This window comes from Anopheles stephensi, chromosome 3, assembly GCF_013141755.1.
Source record: "Anopheles stephensi strain Indian chromosome 3, UCI_ANSTEP_V1.0, whole genome shotgun sequence".
NCBI classification, from domain to species: domain Eukaryota; kingdom Metazoa; phylum Arthropoda; class Insecta; order Diptera; family Culicidae; genus Anopheles; species Anopheles stephensi.
In genome coordinates, this window is record NC_050203.1 from 64,889,196 (window position 1) to 64,909,745 (window position 20,550).

General features: G+C 43.3%; 2 protein-coding genes across 2 annotated transcripts in view; both read right to left on the minus strand.

Moving 5' to 3' along the window:
* Positions 1-20,550, minus strand: part of LOC118511674 (mucin-5AC) — a 141,010-nt gene that overhangs the window by 80,292 nt on the left and 40,168 nt on the right. The gene's annotated exons all lie outside the window — the stretch shown is intronic.
* On the minus strand, positions 19,048-20,480 carry LOC118511672 (lipase 3-like). The gene is made up of 2 exons (XM_036055030.1): positions 20,389-20,480; positions 19,048-20,322 (listed from the first exon to the last, which is right to left on the minus strand). Exons 1-2 carry the CDS (start codon positions 20,476-20,478, stop codon positions 19,228-19,230), a joined length of 1,185 nt encoding a protein of 394 aa, XP_035910923.1. The 5' UTR covers positions 20,479-20,480; the 3' UTR covers positions 19,048-19,227.

A 20,550-nucleotide genomic window follows, 5' to 3' on the forward strand; every position in this document is an offset into this window, starting at 1 on the left:
TGACCGTTGATGCACACCGACGACATCTAACTCACGGCGGTAAAGACTGTCTGCAAGCTAACGGCAAGTGTCGCACCCGATGTTCTTGTGAAACTCACCCATCGACGGGACGGGCGGGCACAAAACGCTTCAAATCACTTCGACAGGCGCTAATGTACAGCAGCAGCAGCAGCAGCAGCAGCAGGTCGCGCACATCACATTATGACTCATTAGTGACAGTGACTATGTGCTCGAGCAAAGGCCGACGAGAAAAAAAGATCAGAAATAGATACCGAAAAAACACACAGCTGTGTGTAGGATTTATGTTGCCGCCTTGAAATTTATCTTCATTTCAGGTTGCCAGTCGTCGTCGACGGCAACGGTCGAACAGGGGCGACATGTACGCGACACACATTTCCCGAGCCACGCCACAACCGCGGCAACACCTTCGAAATCGATTGCTCCGATCAATGCTGTCACTAAGTCGGCGACACCTTTCCCCTGGCTGGCTGGGAACTGGTGAGCTGGCCGCCAGAAGCTACCACCAACATATGCGCGTCCATTTAATCGATGTGGTGTTTTCGTTGTTGTTTTTTTTGTATTCATCTTGCCTTCAGTACACTCATTGCGACAACTTCAAGCGGGTGGAGCGGGGTAAGGTTCTTAAGCTTGATTTTTGACAGCCGGTGCCGGGGCTGTTTGTGAAAGCTGACAGTGAATTTGGGTTGGTGTGGGACCTTTTTTCTTCTTTATTTTCGTTTTGTCTGCTCTATTTCGATGCATTTATGTAATGCTGTAACGTAGCGAAACAATGTGATCGGATCAGCTGTTCCAGTGATCGTACAGGTTGAACAGCAAACGAAGGCTGGGTGTTTGGGTAATTCAGTTACAAATGTATAACTCCTTCTTCAAATACTTTAAAATAATAACCCAACTGTACGTGAGAAAACTGCCTCAGCTCGTCAGCTGTACCAAAGGTAGCCCATTAAACATTGCCCATCTATCATTAATTAAAATTGGGTTAAACGATCACAACGGTCAAACACAAAAAAACGTTAAAAAATCATTTTGTCTCCACCAAACGACAAGCACCAACTGCTGGGAACCACGCCAAGCCACCAACCTTCATAGCCCGCGGCCATACCCGCCATAGTGACATTGTCCGGTCGCTTAAGACAATCTGACGAACGGGTCGATGAGGCCAATTTGGGGTGAGGCAAAATTCGAGCAAGGTCGAACTCGTTAGGCGTTTCCCCCATGGGGCTGCACATACATAATGCGTAATTACACTGCCGAAAGGAAGTTTGCAAAGGTAATGAAATTATCGGTTCGGAAGGCGGCTCGCCACTGGAACAGCGAAAAGTTATGTTTTTTCACCAGCAGAAAAGCACAGATTGCTAAATCGTTTAACAGATGGCTTTAAATTGGCGCTTTTTTTTTGGCTGGCCGTATGATTGAGTGAGATGTTTGCTTGTTATGAAAGGAAATTGTCTTCCGTTTTTATACAAATTATAATTACATCGAGCAACAGACCGCAAACAATCCCTAGAAGTAGTTTTAATCGTTATTTAAACCTCGTGATGACATATATTTATAATTCCACTCATCGAATGCTATTCAAACTCTAGCGCCAAGCCAATAAATTGTTAATCCTTGTTAAATAATGTAAAGGTCGATGAATGTCAAAGAACGCACGATAGCACTACACGCAACGCTTTACCTGGTGAAAAAACTCAACACTATTCTAGCGATCAGGCTGACCTCTGTACGTCAATGTACAAAACACTTGTTCATTAATTTTAAGGATCACTACTTTTTATTACTATGCTTGATGATATTAAAAATAAATTATTATTAATTAACTCACTTATTCTTTTTATCTATGGTTTAAAGTTGGATCAAGTAAAATTTTGAATTAGAAAAAATTTCACTTAAAATTAGGTGAAAGGCCTTCATAGCTCAGAACATTCCAACACTTTACGAAACGACTTCCATCCAGTTGGAAGTGACATGTAAAACGTGCCATAATCCCAACGAAAATCCGGCCTGAACCCCTTTCAAACGTACCTTCCATGAAAATGGGCTGTGAAAATCGTTTTCAACTCAAATAGGATTGCCAAAAAGAATGAATTCCTCGACAGGTAGGAAAGTGCTTTTGCTTCCTTCTTTGAATGACTGCACCGGAATGCAGACATTTATTTTTGCGAGAGAAAAATGTTCCCCCGGTATATGCAGTTCCTTCATACCGTCCCTATCGAACCCATTCATTCATTCAACCTGCCGACGGAATGCCGACCGGAATGGAGGGACCTGGAAAAATCGTTCTGTCGTGCCACAGTTTTCAATGGGCGGCAATCTTTGTGTTGGCGCTGGCAAAGTCTTTTTTCCCTTCTCTCTCTCTCTCTCTCTCTCTCTCTCTCTCCACCATTCTCACTCTTTCCCTAGATCACCTGACTATCTTATCGCCGGTGGGAACCACCGCTGTTTTTTTGCAACTCTGATTTATTTTTATTTGATCATCGTTCGCAAACGGGACGAGTAACGGAGAGATACTGCTGGTGTATGCTAACAAAGCTTCACTTGCAACCGCCATGCCATTGGGTGGGTGGGAAACTGTGGCTAGAAAATATCTGTTTCCACTCGCCGGGAATGCGAAAAAAAACGGCTCGTTCGTTTGATGGGAAAAAGGGCAAAAAAAACCAGCGACTTCGTAACCATATTCACCTGCGTGGCAGTGCGAATATGTGTGTTACTTAACAGGGTGCAACATAATTGGGCAGAGTCGCAAGATGCGCAATGTACATATGGCCGTGCATTATCTTTCTTTTGTGATGAGGCCGATGCGAGCCAAAGCGATGTAGGGAAATCATCAAAAAGGTAATAAAAAAAACACCTCACCGCTCAAACCGATGGGAAACTGTACGTTGGGTTACGAAAATAAAAAGATGGTAAATTATCACCGCCATGAGCGTTTTGCGGGAGATGAAGCTATTGGGCGGGTATTTGGCCATATCTTACCAACCGAAAGTTTCATTATTTGGCTTTGGATGTAGTGCCGATATGCAAAAAAGGTTTCGCGAGAAGCAATGAACAATAATGTAGTTGATTATACTGGTTGCAACAGGTTAGACTAAATTATTTGTTTATAATTTACTTGAGCTAAAAGCCCTTCAAATATGGTAATGAATAATTTGGAATGTAATGTTTTAAAGATTGCGTGGCTATTCTGCTGACTGAGTATATTATACACGATTTTATTTTCCATCTGAAACAAAAACTGGTCCCAAACCGTGATTGTATATCATCACGATTGAAGCTCTTGTGCCCCGCGAGCCCGATGATGGCCTGTCAATTAAGAAAATTAAACATTCTCCCAATATCTTAGCACCGGCACCGTGTCCCTTGAGGGTGCAAGCAAATGCTGCTGCTTAACCCACACGCTCGCTATTTAGCTTCCCGCTCGTTCCATTTCTTTTACTTCACACCCGATAAAAACCAAACTCCCGCCAGGTTTCATTTTCGTGCCCTCCACATTCAACACCTTCGCCCGGGTTCCTTCGCTGGGTTGACGGGCATTGCGTCACCTAGCGTTTGCCAGCTCCTTCGAAATGTGTGCGTAACCAGCGTGTCAACCGTAAAGAGTGCAACCGTGCAGTTTCGCTCTCGTTCTGTCCCCCGGCATGCTATTTCTATCACTCGGCGATGGCTGCGGGTTTTTCGCGTGCAGTGCACTTCATCCGATAAATATTCGGTTAATAACAACCCGGTTTAATTTAATTGAACCCAGGCGCACACCGCCAGTGCCTTTCTCCTGTGGGGGGGCTGTGTCGAACAGAGTTGCCTTCGAACCAAGTCTTGGCAGGTCTTTGATCGAAAAAACTGACCACCTGTACCCGAGACCACATGACGGACGAGATGGCGTTTAGCTTTATTCATGTTGCACGAGACAGACGGGTGGTAGGCCCAAAAGCGCTCCATATTGTGGTGGAATAAAGTCCAATTAAAGCCGTTCATATGGTCATTAAATTATGCTCGCCAACCGGCCAACCAGACGTACGTACGTGCCCCGTTCGCCAAAACCGTTTGGCACGTGCACGGGTTGGACGCCACCTGCATTTGCCTACCCCACCTCGTGCAGAGGTGACCCACCCAAACCGGGTCACCGCCACAGCGCCAGATCGCCGATCGGTGCTCGTTGACAGATTAAAATTCAATTCCGAGCAGCGTCGCAACGCCACTACCGACGTGAATTACCGAAAAAAGGCAAAAGATGAAAATAAGGTGGAAACAACAACCACCCCGATGTCGGGTGGTTCGTGACGTGCGTGACTTGCTCGCATTGCGTTCGATGGTCATTTGATGGAAATAGTAATAAAATAAATAAGTCAATACCTTCAGCCCGCTGCTTGGGGGACCGCGCACCACGGTGTACTGGCGGTGTAAATGCGTGATCGATAAGAGTGTAAACGCGATCAACGACACCCGTCGTCCCTGTGTTGGCTTGGGAGGGAGAGCTGTGAATATTGCCAGGACGCTAGGACATTGCAATAGATATAATTCAATCACCCATGGTGGTTGGATGTTGTTTATTTTTTGCTCCTACCAAACAGCGGGAGATTGATTGTACATGCGAGATCGGAAGTTTATTTCCATGCCAGGCCAGCCAGCTGCATATCGTGCTGAGCGTTTCCCAGCGAGTGCGTGAGTTGGCTTAATGAGCCGACGATGTGCACGCGGGATGGGGATGTCTCAATAAGGGCCGCTGAGGGTTAGGGATAGTTTAGAGCGGGCAGAGAAAAAGAAAAACAAACGTTGGGCAATTATTCACACTTCACTACTGCCTGCCGGCATCAATCCGGTGGCCGGTTAATTGATTGATGAGGAAGAATCGTGCAAAAATCGGTGTACGCCATATAGCTTTATTGCATAATAATTGCAGTGAATGAGTTCAGTTTTCGTGTATGCATTGAAGGATAATTACTTCATATGTACACCACCACCACTGTTTGAGGAAGATAATTGGCTTAAAATTTGTTTTACTTTTATGGAAGATCGGTCAAATTAGTGAATCGTGGCAGTTGATTGAACTTGCACCGCATGTATCGATTTTAATCACATAGTTCAATTTTAATGATTTTTAGCCCTAATAGTGTTTTAACTAATTTTATCTTTAATTTCTTTCTTTTAAGCACAGCCACCAATTTCATAACATAAGATAGAAATTCGCAGAATGTGTTCATATCACTGTCAACTCTATCAGCTTTCTTCATATCAACCTTGGTCATACGAAGTTATTAAGTCACAAATAATTATTGTAATGCAACACTTTTTTTGTATTCGTTGGTAAAAACCTCTCCAAAAAGCTCGGTTTTTTCATACAAGTGACCAATGAGCACATATCCGATCACAAATCAGGCGAATCGAAATACATCTTATGGAAGCAGTACTTAGTGAGAATAATGCAGGCGGCACTTTCTTATTGGACTTTTTCTTTGAGTCAACAACCTCAACAGATTATTTCTATATCAAACCATGAAAACTGAAATATTATTACAGATTAATATTGATCTAGTTTTAAATCTCAATATCGACCAAACTTATTCGATCGTCTGAGCTCACCCAGGATAAGGTGCCCTTTTACAGTTTGGTGAAGAAACTGTTTTTAAATTCTATTTGTAGCTAAGTTTCAAGAAATACGGCTGGAATTTTAGCGAAAAAGCTCATTTTATTCTCGGATGCTAAACACTTCTTTCTAATGAATGAATAGTTTATTAAAGATGTTTAGATTTTTTTAAATATTTTACTCACGATTATGCTAGTATTCGTCCATTTTCAGGACGTGTGTGTGTTTTTGTGAAGCATTTATTTTCATTCGTCCTTACCTGTAAAGAGAGGAAAAAATTTAAATAATGATTATAATCATGCATCTCTCATAAAACATCAATTTGGCTGAAGAGCTGATGAGCTTCTCGTTTTTTTTTGTTTAAACCACCTAGGAAGAGATATAAGAGGAGCATGATTCCTTTACACAAAAACTTATAAAAACCTGTCATAACATTATACTGGAGGACATTGAAAGGCCCGTTGCAGCGTAACATGATTTACACCTTCATACCGTACCGAAAAACAACACATCAGATCAGGACAGGAGTAGTTTTTGTGCTAGTTCCCCGATAACCTACCAGCTCCCCTTCGCCAGTCATAACCTTTTTACATTTGAGGCAAAAATCGCACCGTAGGAGGAGCGAAACATAAGATCCTCTGTAAAAAGCAACATTCAGTTTTTGTTCCTTAAGGCTTCTGCTGTTCCTGTAGTTCGCCTCGCAGACAACCTTGGTGCAGAAAATGCAAAATTGTCATTCAATGTGATCTTTTCTATGCAAACCAGGGTTCCATTGGATGGTGAAGTGTGTTTCGCTGGTGTTAACATTTCTTAAGCAACGTTTGAATGAACGTTTGCAATCGTTTGGCCAATTCATTATTAAACTAATTCGCTCATTCACCACTCCCGAACGTGCCCCAAAAAAACTTTTGCTTGCGTCCCTAGTCACCCTTCACCACACCGACAGCGTCTAGAGTTTTCACTGGACAAACTCCACCTTCACGGTGCATTAAACAAATCGTACGCATCCGGACGATGGGGTGGTGCTCGCTTGCCTTTTTTTCGTCTTCTACTACGCAAATCGTTATAATTTGCACGAAAATCGGCGGAAAATCCTAAATCACCGAAAACGATCACCGAGTTGCGCTGGTGCCTTTCTCTTTTCTTACTATACTTTTTTTGTCCTTCTTCCAGCATTCGTTCAACAGTGATGAAAACATATTTTTTCGTCCCTTTTAAAAAAACCTTCATAAGTATCGCGACGGGCGAATAGTTTGCATTCGTGGGGAATAAAATTTCGCACTAATGTTTAAACAATTCCTGCAACACAATGCAATGCGTCTAATGTAATCAAGCTTCATTCTGGTGACTAGGCTGCGCGGTCGAGAGTGTCGATTGGTGTGGTGCAAAAATCAAATGAAACCGTTCAATCTGGGTGCCTGGGTACCGATCCACGTGCCCAAATGTCATCCATTGAGCAACCGATTGGAGGCGTTATTGATTGACAGAACGTCGCCCTTTTGCTTGTGCCACATTTCGTCAACAGTGTATTTTAGCAGTGCGTAAAGTGTCGGGCCCGGGTTCGTCGTTTGCTTCAGCGTTGATGTCGTTCGCTTTAAATTGATCGGTTTGGTGTAGCGTTGTGAAATGTGTCCACTCCACTGCAGCGGAACAGTGCTGAAAATCGATATTTACTGTCGTTTGCCTTCTTTGCGGCATTAGCCACCGAAAAAAAAATCTGTTGTTTTCCTTTCCTAATGTGATAATTACTAGATGCAATGTTAACACGCCGATCAAGACTTCCTTGTTGTCTTGTAGCTTTTTGCTGCTTTGTTAAAAAAAATAGTTCAAATACTCAAACAAATATAGATTAGAAGGCTTCTTTTTCTTCTTCCTTGACACTAGAACTTTAAAAGGTCTGTAGCAAAGCAAAGTAGTCAGGCCCGCGTATGGGGAGGCGGTCTCTGATGGGATTTGAACCCTGCTTCTACCGTGTAAAGACCAGCGAGAAGGCTTAAACTATTCAAATAAATCCACACTTCTTCCAGTCTTATTTCAGAAGCAGTTTCTTGTTCATCGCCTAACCATAGATTGCCAACTGTGACTCCTGCTGATTTTGTTTGTTTTTCTACGACGAAATAATTTTAATTTTCAAGCTCATCCGCTCACTTCCGTTCCGCTACGGCGTGGCAGTGGCGATTAATTTTGACCAACGATCAGGTGAACGGTTCCGGAGCGTTTTCAGGCAGCATAAAGTGGTAAGACAAATTGGCATGCGTGTGGTTTTCGTTGCGCTCCCATACACGCATCCCGGGGGTTACCTGGTTTTTGCTGTGCTTTTGGCAATTCTAATGCAGTTTTTGTGTGACCGACCAACCAACCGACAGTGGCCTTGTGATATGTTTGCCAAACGATCATTACAGAGCTTATCGTTTCAAAATCAGGGTTTATAAATATTATGTTTCCTATCACTTTGGCGTATAAGGTTCGGCAGTTGAATATTTCCGTTTCCAATAACTTTTCGACCGATTGTTTAATTTTCATAAATTTTTGCCTAATTGTATATTTCTATCGGTTACATTTTTTACAATTCCACCATGATGTGTAACCGGAAACGGATGCTGGGAATTCATGGTATTTCTTTTTATACAAGTTACGGTGTGCATGTAACGAGTCCACGACGAGCCAACCAAGCAAACTTATCGAAAAAAACAGCAGCGGAAATTGCAATCAACATTCCCAATCAATCTAATTCGATCTACGTGCTGTTTTTCGGCAACCGAATGGCCACCAGTTTAGTGACGCCCGGTTCGGGCAATCCATCTCAACATTCAATCTGTCCTTCGAACGCGTGCCACCCCAAAACACCCTGCAGACGGACAATAGTAAACTGAATCGAACCTACCCAGCCTGCAAACAGCTTGAAGCGAACGTACAAGGGTTTGTGCAAGGTTTTGAAGGTAATGGAAGAGATTGGTCCTGTAAGGGCCAACTGTTTGGCTTAATCAGATTGCATTTCACGCTAATAAGCTCGATTATGCATGGCTTCGATGTGTTTCTTTCGCTCACCCTTTTCTTTAATTTCATGCGCTTTGTCAGTCGCTTTGATCGCTTCAAAGCTGGCGCTCTTGTGATGCCGTGCTGTTGACGAGGATGAAAGATGAATGAGAGCTGTCGCGTTGTGTGTTGAAATTAAATCGTGATCGTTTCAGAACCTCTTTTATTGATTTTTGTTATTTTATCTGCGAGAATCTGCTCAATCTAGCTCAATTGTGCATGGAATCGTATCATGCAGAAATCTAAAGCTTAGCTTATATTAAAGCTTAACATAAAAATGCAACAAAATAGCCTGAATTAAAATATTGCAGCACATTCGTGAAGCCAACTTCCATTTTCATCTCATATAAAACCTTCCTATAGATCGTCCCAGAGGCTTGCAGCCATCGAATTCATCATCAATGCGATCGGCGATTGGAGATCGTTTCACATTATTTGATGATTTTTATGATGAATTAAAAACCCATAGCATTGTAGCCTTGATGAGGCTATCGAAATAAAACGCTCGGCACGAGTCTTCAACGGGTGTGTTCCGTTGATGAATGATATTAATTAGGTAACAAATCAAGCTTCGTCCCACTCCAGCATGCCTAGTTCAACAATACACCAATTCGTCTATAATCCCTACTATCAAAACCGGGGAGTGAGAGGTTCGCGTGAAAACTGCAGACCACCAACTGCAACGAAAACTGTTACGATTTATCCGTCCAAAGCCAACGGTAGCCCGAGCGAGATAGATCCAGACGGGAAGATAAATTGGGAATAAAAAATATCATCAAGCACCCAAACACCCGGGAGCCGGTAAACATCGTAAGCGATCCCGTTTGGTAGTAAAACAGCGGCCACCTCTAAACCGTATACTTACGCGCAGCCCGAAGCAATCGGTAGCCTTTGGTTGGCTACATGCGTTGTAGCTAGTTCCGAACGAAGGAATGAAGGAGCTCAAGATGTAGGCCGTTCCTTGATGCGGTGATTAACCGGAGCTGCTTCAGTTCTGTTTTAGGCAGTAGAATTGATCCTCGGGGGCTCACTTGCGCTGGTACATTATTACGTGTGTTTAAAGAGCAATATTCCATCCTCCCTTTCGGGGTTACGCTTACGAGTTGAAAGTTTTACATCACAAAGTGAAATATTCCGCGGCAACGCGTTGTATCGTTAATGTGAGCAGTTTATGTCTTTGTCAGAGGGTAATAAAGATGAAGCAGGGATTAGTCAGGACACAGCATTCGAGCATGTTACGGTTTGCTATTGCATGACCGACTGTAAACGGTGCGTCGTAAAGCTGTTTATGATTCGGTGATAGTGGTAGCACATAAGTGTTATGTTAATAATTCGGAAGGTACTTTTGTATCGGTTTAAGTAGCCAGATTAGTACATTGCACGATATTAATAAAAAGGTATTGATGTATATTTCTCTTTCGCTAGAATTTTCATACTTTTGTGAAACAGTTTTAGTCTATTTTTTCTGCTTGGTATGGGCCCATGTACTAGATTGATGTGATGGCTATCAGAAAAAGGAAATTTTAAGTGCCATATAATCCACAAAAATACAATGGAATTATGAGTGGATATCTGAGGCTAACAAAAACTTAGTAATGAACACCTTCCCTTCGTTTAGATAAGAACATAGACAAAATCCAATAATTTTGTTGAGAAACTATTTTATGAACACCATTTATTCTAAAATCAACTGCGATGAAATCCCTTGAGGTCAATCGATGAAAAAGTTAATCAAATCTGTTGTATTGAAAGAGTCCTGTTGGAGTGTTCGGAGCCTTAAACATGTTCGAAGCTTGTAGGAGCCCGCCATCGGTTTAAAGGAAGGTACGCCCTTGTCAATACAAACGAGGCCCCTAAAAAGCTCCGAACCCCAATCATTTGCTTCGTAGGCTTATATTATAAATCAAAGGGTCAAACCTCTTAAAATAAGTTTTTTTTTTATTTCTTAAGGATGGCCTGGCCGTACTGATATCTGAAAACGATTTGATCGTTAAGAGTGGAATCATGATGAATAAATTAAAAAATCAATTACATATTTATTTATTTATATGTTAATAAACCAATTACATTTATATGGAATATTTTCTTCTTCTTCCTTGGTTCTAAACCCTTTAAAGGTCTCGGCCTGCCATTTCTGGCTTTCTGTGGCTTGATTTTACCCATAGCAAAGTGGTCAGCCCTGCATACCGGGAGGCGGTCTGGATGGGATTTGAACCTCCGGCCCTGCCGCGTGAAGACCGGTGCACCGGATTCGCCCGAATATTTTAGTACATACAAATATAAGTTGTTATGCTGACCATAAAACATAAACTTTCCTTTTTCTGCAATCTTTTCTGAAGTCCATAAATTAAGGAAAAAAACAATCAATGATAAAATAACAAAAAAGTGTTATATTTTGGCATTTGACACCGGCTTCAGTAAATATTGCCTAAGTATCCAATTTACCTATCCTAAGTCCCTGCCCGCTCCTTTCACCATTTATCATAGTTATGATTTGTTTTTTTGCGTAAAACCATTCACCCCAATGTTGAATTTTAAATTAAAAAGTTTACACGCATTAAAGCGCCCATTCATATTGCGCAACACTTTCTACTTCGATTAACTGCACATGTACGGCAGTGAAAAGTAAAATAGAAAGAAAAAAAACACACACACTCCTGTACGATCGCAGCTCGTTACTCGGCCCGATCGGTTTTCCTGCCCTGAACGGGCACAAAACAATCCCAAACCTTACTAATCCCGCGAAACACGAGCCACACGTGCAGCGGGCTATCGAAGCACCGAAGTTTAGCCACTGAACCATCCATCTCCACAACACACACACACACACAATCCACCCGTAATAGAGATCTCATTTGTCCGGTTCGACCTCGGCAAGAAATAAATCCTCCCTTCCGGTAGTACAGAGCGAGATGAGAGACGTGAGATACGCGCCGGTGGGTGAGTGAGGTGGGGGGGGGGGAGGTAGGCTGGACATTTTTCCTGGGCGACGTGCCACACAAACGATCACATTTCCCCTGTCAACCAGGTCCAGCATTAGGGGCGGTTTATTATGATATTTGAAAACTAATCTTCATGGGTTGCGTGTTTCGCTCCATCCCGCTGGTTTCGCACCGGACGACGTCCAGTTGAAAGGCTTCCCATTTTCTTTATGATCTCGTTCGGTAGATCACACGCCGGCCATAGGGATTCCGAGATAGGGATAGGGAGACGTTGTCTGGGTGCAAAGTGGTCTCGTGATCTGAAGGCCTAGGTCTTTGGCGCCCGCACGTACGCTGCGTGGAAGCTGCTAACCGACCAAGTGGAGGTCGGAGATTGAAAAACAATACCGCTCAAGAAATAAGATAAAAAAGAAAGCGCACACGGTATTGATTGAGTTACGTCAGGTCGGAGCTCAAGTGAATCAGTTTTTCGCCCCAATCAACAATTAATCATCAACCAATAAATGTGTGTTATTTGATCGGAGCTGGCCGGGGCATGCCATGCAGCTTATAATAAAATAAATGAACTTCAGCGTGAGGAGTCGGGGCCAGGCCTGCTGCGTTCGCGCTCGAAGTGGAAAGGATTTTTCCGAAACAACAACATCGTTCAGACTGAAGTAGCGGTTCAAGTAGATCACGGAAGCGATTAATGGACGGGTGCACGCGTTTGAAGTGGAGCGCGGTAGTGCATGTTGAGAAAATGCGAAGCACCAACAAAACACGATCCCCCAACCAAACGGCCAAGTAGCCTGCTGCACTTAAGAAGCTCCGCGCGTTGAAAGGAGCGTTTTTTGCGATGATAAAGTAAATAATAAGCTTTATTTTAAAACAAAGCGGTGGGTAAGATGCCCAATCCCGGGCGATTAATTAAAGATTCGGTAGTAGGGTTTTTGCTTTCACGGCTCACCACCGGGAACATGACAGGTGTCTGTGTCGGATGGACAGCAGCGTTGAAATGGAAAGTGCGAACATTATGTGTAATTCCTCGCCGGCCGCTCGGATTCGGCGCAGAACGAAAATCAGTTGTTTGGAGCTGTTTATTCAACGCTCAATGTTTGTGTGTGTGAGCTTTTGTTTGTTTGTTGCTGTTGCTCGGTGAGCGTAAACATGTGAGCCGCAACATGTGAGCGATGGAAAGGTACACGACGGATGATGATCGATGAAACAGAAATCAGTTGCAGCTTAAGAGATTTTAAGCTCTCTTGGTTGCAAATTTTATGCAAGTAAGCGTTTACAGATGGATTTTTGCCATTTTTTTTCGCACGTGTATCTCAGATGGATTTATTTATAAATAATGCGTTTTTAACGTTCATGCGCTTTCAAAATTGTCAAACTGGTGTGGTACTTTCGCTTTCTAAATTATAACACCTGTTGAAAAACTATTTTGAAACAGAATATTTCAAGAGGGCAGTACATTCCGGTGGTCTTGCGCATTTTTGAGAAATAAGAGTTTATCTGTTTATACTTAAGCCTGTAGGATTTATTTTAGTATATTTTTGGCAACTTCTATCAGCCACTACTCCAACCGAAACACTTTAACACGTAGCGTGAAACCTCTGAAGGCTACCTACGGTTCAAATTCTGTAAAAACTGGTTCTGGTTAACTGGATAAACACATGACTCAACGAAAATTGGGCACACAAAATTACAGCACACAAATTCAGTTATAGAGTCTGAAAATCTACGAGTTTTAAGAGTCCAGCCATGGAGCATAGCGATATTGCTTCACTTATTGTCCTGTATCTTTTATGACGGAGTATCACATAAGCTGTTGGGGAAATTAACATTAAAATTGACTTTTTATTAAAGGAGATGATCAAATCAGAATCAGAAAACCTTTTCGTACATTTAAAATTTTATTGCTTCTACAAGGCTAAGATTTTGAACAAGATTTGATCCCCCTAAAATAGAAAAATACTGAACTTAATTTTTACTGATGTATTTTCTAAGAATTTTGAACAGAAGAAAAGTAAAAAGTTCAAAGGATAAATATAATTCGGATAAAAAGGCAATAGAATTTAATGAAAATCCTAATCAAAACTATGTAACGGATGCAGCCCCTTGAAGGCCCTGAGGAGAAAGAAATTTAAAGGTCTTCATAATTTAAAATATGCAGACTGGAAAGGTTTTCTTTTGTGATTCTAAAGCCTGTTGATGGACTAAGCTCGATTCGCTCATTTTTAAACCTGAATTGAAATTCCGGGTCGCAAGAAAAACTGCCAAAAAGCGTCAAAGCGCTTCTAGCACGATTGAGCTTAAGTAAATTGATTTAATTATCTCTCATCTCACTCAACCAATCTCTTCAATGCTGATAAAAGCTTGTGATGACATACACGACAACTTTATCCATACAAACCATTTTTTTGTTGTTAAAATGTGATAACGAACGCTAGCTAATTGTTTTGACTAATTTCATAATTTTGGCAATCTTCACATCCACTCACATCACATACAATCAATCGCACCATTGTTCGGCAGTTTCTCATATTTTTGTCCACAAAACTTTTCTACCTATAACGTGCTAATGAACCCGCTAATGTCCACCACGGCTAGCGTCTCCCATGGAGCACATCGTTGTGCAGCGGAAAGTGATTCCCATTCCCAAAGCAATCATCCACTCGACCATTCGACGACTTGCGCACTCGGGGTGGTGTTGCATTCGCATTGCAACCACTCACAAAGTTCAAGTTTACGATGATCCCAAACGAGGGATCATCACACACACACACACAGCTAGTCGAGCGAGGGCAAGATGTTTGTGCTGCCGGCGGCTCATCCGGGGCCACTATCATTAGCATGTTTAAAAGCAGGTTCCAACTCGCTTATTACGCGCGAGCGTACAAACTCTCCGGACGCCCGGGAGACGACAAACGACGGGCACAACTAAGGCAAACTACCCTGGAGCACCCGCCCGCTCGCGGAGGACATGGTTGCGATCGGAGCGACAACATGCCAAACAATCGCAACTTGCGCGAAGAAAGTACCAATTAGCACCCGGGCTATTATGAGACTTTTCCGAAGGAAAAGTACGACCCCAGCGAACGGCAGTGACTGGGATGATAGCTTAATTTTGTCGAGAGCTCTTCGACACTCTTCCCGCTTCCATGCCAGCTATTTCGCAGCGTAATGATGTGAGAGTGAGAGTGGCATGCGTAGTGCAAGGTGCTGATTGTGGGAAATCTATCTTGTCTGCCGCAGGGAGACTTGGGGTGCGTGTTGACTTACGCTATATCCGCAAGGTGAGACATAAACTATCGCTTTCGTTAGCCGCCGGGGTAAACAACAATAATGCCCAAGGAAAGTTTAATTGAAATTTGGTGCCGACTTTCGCGATGGGAGTTTTATGAAAAGTAAATTAATAAGCTAAATATACCGTGCAAAAAAAAAAACAGATCTTCATTAGCATTTTACAAAGTCAATAGAGTTACTGCACTGTCTATATAATAACTGGGAGGACACAAGAGTACCCTGAACATTACTGAATAGACAAGCAAAAATACTTCCCACGGCGATGCTCGTAAGACAGCTTCCAATTCAGCTGACTGAAGAATCGGAGTGATATTGGCACTTTTGAATAGCTCAGCATATCATTAGACCGAGTAGGAGACTGTCCTGTCAAGGTGTTTTTTGTTGAGGAGTGTCAAAGGGTAACCCTAAAATATTTTAACGAGCTCATATTGACAAGATACTTGTTCCAAAAGGCTATCAGTAGCCGTACCAGCACTTGACATTGCACACAAGAAGTGCATTCCACAGGCACACTAATTTGAATACCTTTAAGGGATTCAAGACAGAGTGACCATCAGTTGGCCTTGTTGCGTGAAAAACATTGCAGCTGTTAGCAGCCGTGCTCTACATAAGCATCTTGAACAGAAGAGTGTGGGTTCTTCATGCTTTAAAAGCGTATTTACGATGTAGAGATAATTAAACTTTAAGGCTTACGCCTCAACAAGCTACACTAGAAATAGATCTAACAGAAACATTCCCATTGGTAGCAATTCTATCAAGATATTGCCCACAAATAGAATTCTGAGGGCAATGAAATGTGACATATCTTGAGGGCTGATTAAAGTACCACCTTTACGTTCTCTTCAATATTTGCTATTTTATATCTAAGTTCTACACACAAACACACCTCGTTGCCACTGATCAGTATCTTTAACATACCTTCCAGTACATGCCTAACTATGTGGAGCTTAATTAGTATGACTAATATTTCATTAGCCGATCGTTCTCAACCTAGCCGTACCCTCGACTAAACACTGTCTTGTGCCGTACAGCTACGGAATGGAGTGGACGTTTGCGTGCTCTAATGAAGTGATCATAGCGTCGTCGAAGGTTGACCAAAGCGCCAGTATCGGTACAGTCACTGGGCCCTCGCCGATTCCTGAGCAGTAGACCGAATGTCCTCCATCGACTCGAGACTCAACGTGACTGTGCTATGGAATTCTTTACCGTTGACTGACGCATAATCAAGTATCCAATTCCATGGCAAGATTAATCTCCATGGAGTTTATAGCCCATACCGCACGCAGGTTCAATCCCTCTGGAATCCCCCAGCTAGTCTCTGGACTGATTTGAATAGTAACAAACCGAAGTAGATCATTTCAGTGTTGTGCTAGCGCTGCGCCTGGCCCCCGAGGCTTCGATTGACCATACAGGGTTGGTGAACCGATCGGACCACTTGCAGCTCTGTACTTTACGGTACACCACGACTGACTCAGCTTCCACTTGACAAAACCGGCACGCTTTGAGGTCGAGTACATCGAGAACGCGTCCAAATTCCTTACCGGGGAATCTTACAACGGTCGGCGGAATTCAACAGGCCCAACCTTCTTTTGCCGTGTTTCGGTGGGTGTGGAACCGGTGACCCGGTGAAGGGATCGCCCCGAATCTGATTTTTCGTGCGCTCGTGTACTTCAAACGTCCAAGGTCTTTTTCGACGAGGGATTCCTTAAACCGGTGCAAGGAGTGTACGTTCGGGACTGATCGACATCGCTGTCGCTGTGCCACTAGCTCTGGGCTGGATGATCTTGCAGCCATTTTTTGTAGGTACCTTTTTTCGGAGGATTCGGAGAGGACAAGCTACATGGCAGGCTTGTGCAAGACACAGGTAGGTTGAATTAGGTGCCGCATCGGTGAGTGAGCAATAACGTTTTTGGGGCAAATGTTGCTCTCCGGCATTACTAAGTGGGGATCGCTCCGGCAGATGTTCTCATCTCTTGCGCTTCGGTGACTACACACGGTGGTCTGACAAATGGACAAAACGTGACGAATTGTGCAATGTGGAGATTCTGACATCCATACATTACCGCTGATGAAGGATGGAAATGGGAACAAAAAGGGAATGGACCACCAGCATGGAGCGGGCTGTTGAGTTTTCTTAATTAAATTAACCAGAGTTCGTCTCGCTTGGCGCTTCATATTGAACTAGTTGATGCTCTTTACCTCGTTTGAGGGTACATTCCATTCCAAGTTTATCCACAATAAATGTTACTGATAATACACATCAATATCGAATCATGCTATATAAATTAGACTTAATAACTAGACAAAAGCAGCAATTGCCCTCATATGCAAAACATGTAGGTAAACAAATATCAACACGCTATTGATAGTACAACGGCCATACTAAGAACTCGTTCCAACCTGCAGTGATTTACAAGCATCAACCGGTGTACAATTTACAACCAATTCGCTTCGATTAGCTAATCATCTGAAAGAGCATGTGAATGGAAATAGCTTACAACAAGTTTGCCAACCAGGGTAAATGTGCAGAAAAAAGGGCACCCATGAGAACCATTTACAAGCCATCCAATCAATAGTTCGGTTGTTCGATAGCTAGGCCCTCGCTACGCACACTGCACACCCTAGGATGCCTGCAAGCAAAAATGCACATTAGAGCGAACATGCAAAAAAAAACTGCATCGAACATGTTTTGTCTCACGTTGCCGCTTCACGCACCGCACATACTCATAAACAAACGAACTCAGAATGCTTCGTGGAATGCACCTGACCCGGTCCCAACCGACAAGCGGTTCCATTACATTTCCCAAGAACTCCAAGCACTTTCCGCAATCACCGGCTTGATTATAGTGACCGGGCAAACGCACGCGCATCGTACAATAAATCAAACCATAGTGGTAAGGCTCGCTCCCATATGGGAGACCACCCTCAAATGCGTCCATCATTTTTTTTTTCCCCTACACTCCATTGCTTTGCCACCAACCACGGCGGTAATTCTGCAATCGCACACCGATCGATGCGAGCCAATTGATCGAGATCGATCGATCAACAGGGAACACGCAACAGGGAATTGCAGTTGCTTGCAGGGCCATTGCGGAACAGGGAATTGAATGGGGAAGTTTTGTACTGCAATTACACCTTCATAAATTTGTATTAATGTTTTTCACGCTTCGGCTGATTGCGATCGATTTCGATTGAATTTAAAGTTTTTTGTTTTGTCTTGGGAATGAGACCCGGGACACATGAATAGGGGGGTGGGATTGCTCTACCATCTGGGGAGCAATTTGTGGATCGACGGAACTGTTGGCTTATACTGCTTTGAAGTCAGTTTATGTCTCGTGATTGCTGTCATTGGTTTCCCATTTGGAGGTTCAGCATGATCATAGGGCTTGATACCGAAAGGACATACCTGGAATAGAAAAAGTGAGAGAGAGAGAGAGAGAAAACATCAGACTATGATTTAACGCAATAAAATGCTATACAAAGTATATAAATGATTATAAAAAAAATAAAATTTGATTAATGTATTTATTCTCAAGAATAAAGCGCTGTATCATTCGCTTGCCCGCTTTTACACACTTTCATTTTTCTTACATCACCCGACAATAGCTAACGTCAGAGAAATTTGAAATAAAAGTAAAAATTACGCTCGCTCTCTAAAATGGCCATTTTAGGCTATATTTAAGCTGAGACCGATGAGGTCTCTTCTACCTCATGCCGTCGTGTGAAGCATCGCGGATTACCAGTGGCTACGTAAGCCATAAAACATTTGTAGATGCGTCGAAAAAGTGGAAATAAATAAAAACCCATCGGCTCGCTGGCATAAAACCCGATCGTAAAAAATGCTATAAAACTAACCTCCGCCAACAAAAAAACCAGAGCTAATCGAATGATTTCAAATCCACCAGTACATCGAAAAAAAATGCGCTCACGCATGCATTACGAATCGGATGTGCGGAAGTGTGCATGTTGCGTTTACGCCGCAAACTCACATGCATGAGAAATTGAGATGACTGGCCGGTCGAACCAAAACCACTGGGCCAACCCACCGGTAAGGCACCGGCGCACGGGCAGAAATTAACATTTTTGCTAATTTTTTGTTCGATAACTGTGGCAAGATTAGATGAGTCTGTTTTTTTGCGCACATTTACATTTTTAAAGGTAGATAAAAACATGGAAGGAGAGTATAATTATTATAAATTTCGTAATTAAAATTACACGCTCAGATTGAGATGCATTGTGCAACCGGGCGAATAAGTTTGCAAAATAGAAAAATTATAAAAGATGAGTTTTAATACTGTTTTCGTAACTTTGTTTTAATTAATTTTGTAAGAACAATCTCCCCCAAAACTCATCGCCCCTTTATTGCTCATTCTCCTCCGCCGTTTGATTTGTCAGCGAAGCCACAATCATTCGATAAAGCCGGTGGGCGCTTACGTCGAACAGATAATCGATGTGGTTCCACTTGCGCAATCCAATCCGATGCTTATGCACCACGTTCGGCAGCCGGTCGGCCAACTCTTCCACGTCCTCTGCCGGCACAAAGTTATCCCCTACGCTGTAGTACAGCATGATCGGCGCAGTCACATTGTGGAGCGGATATTCTGGTGGAATTTTCGTTCCATAGCGCTGTACGTTACCGATCGCACCGTAATCATACATTTGGAACGATTTGGCCAAATAGTTTTGTCCGAAGTGTAGCAACTGATAGACGGAGCATCCGGCCGGTGTGTTGGCAAGAATTTCGCCCAAAACCGTACGATTGATAGAATCGTGAGCACCCACAAAGTACCAGATGTTGGTGAGAATTAGATCAGTCGGAACCAGGCCCGTCTTGTGACCGGCGTACACAAGATCCATCGAAGAGCCGGGACCACGTCCACCAAGCTCGTAGCTTCGCGTCAGCTTTGCAAACATTTCCAGCTCATCGATACGGGTAGCGAAATCAACGGCCGGTGATGTTGCGTGGTGTATGTAAGCGGCCGGAGCTAATAGCTGGACGCTGGCAAACTTCCGGTTGTACGCTGGACGCATGCTTGCCATCACCAGGAACGCTGTGCCACCTTGCGAATGTCCGACGTAGTGTATCGCGTCGGAAGAGGTGTTGCTCCGGATGTAGTCGACCATGGCGGGTAGATCGTACAGTCCGATTTCGTGGAAGCTAAACTGCCAATATTCACGATCCTTGCTGCTTAACGCTGTGTGCTCCTTGGAGAAGGTGTTGCCACGCACATTACCCAACCAAACGTCGTAGCCTTCGTCCGCGGCAATGAACGAGATTGACTTGTCCTGTCCCTGGACGGTCCAGTCTACTGAGGAGCTGAGCAACCCATGAAGTATGAGTACAGGTGCTTTACCGGGCTTGCCTGGAATGCGCACCAGGGTTAGGATGTACCCATCCTGAGTGGTGACTTTGTGAAGCTCTACCGGATATCCGTGCCGTGTGACTGAGTGACGCTGTGGAGGTTGTTGCGATGAAAGATTTACCACGAATTTACAGTGAATAAGTTAAGCTGTTCATACCAATATATCAGCCGGTGTTTTAGCGCATGACACTTGGGCAATGAATATTGTCAGTGTCAGAATCACAATCACCGGTGCGCTTCCAGCCATGGTCGTCCACTAACTGGCAACTTGTTGTTTTATCGTCCGGACAGAAATTACAAGTGCAGCTGTGTTCGAGAT

Bases quoted from the DNA above. Each gene is read 5' to 3' on its own strand.
- LOC118511672 (XM_036055030.1), bottom strand. From the start codon at position 20,478: ATGGCTGGAAGCGCACCGGTGATTGTGATTCTGACACTGACAATATTC. The intron at 20,323-20,388 runs GTATGAACAGCT...CAACCTCCACAG, and splicing joins AAACACCGGCTGATATATTG to CGTCACTCAGTCACACGGCA.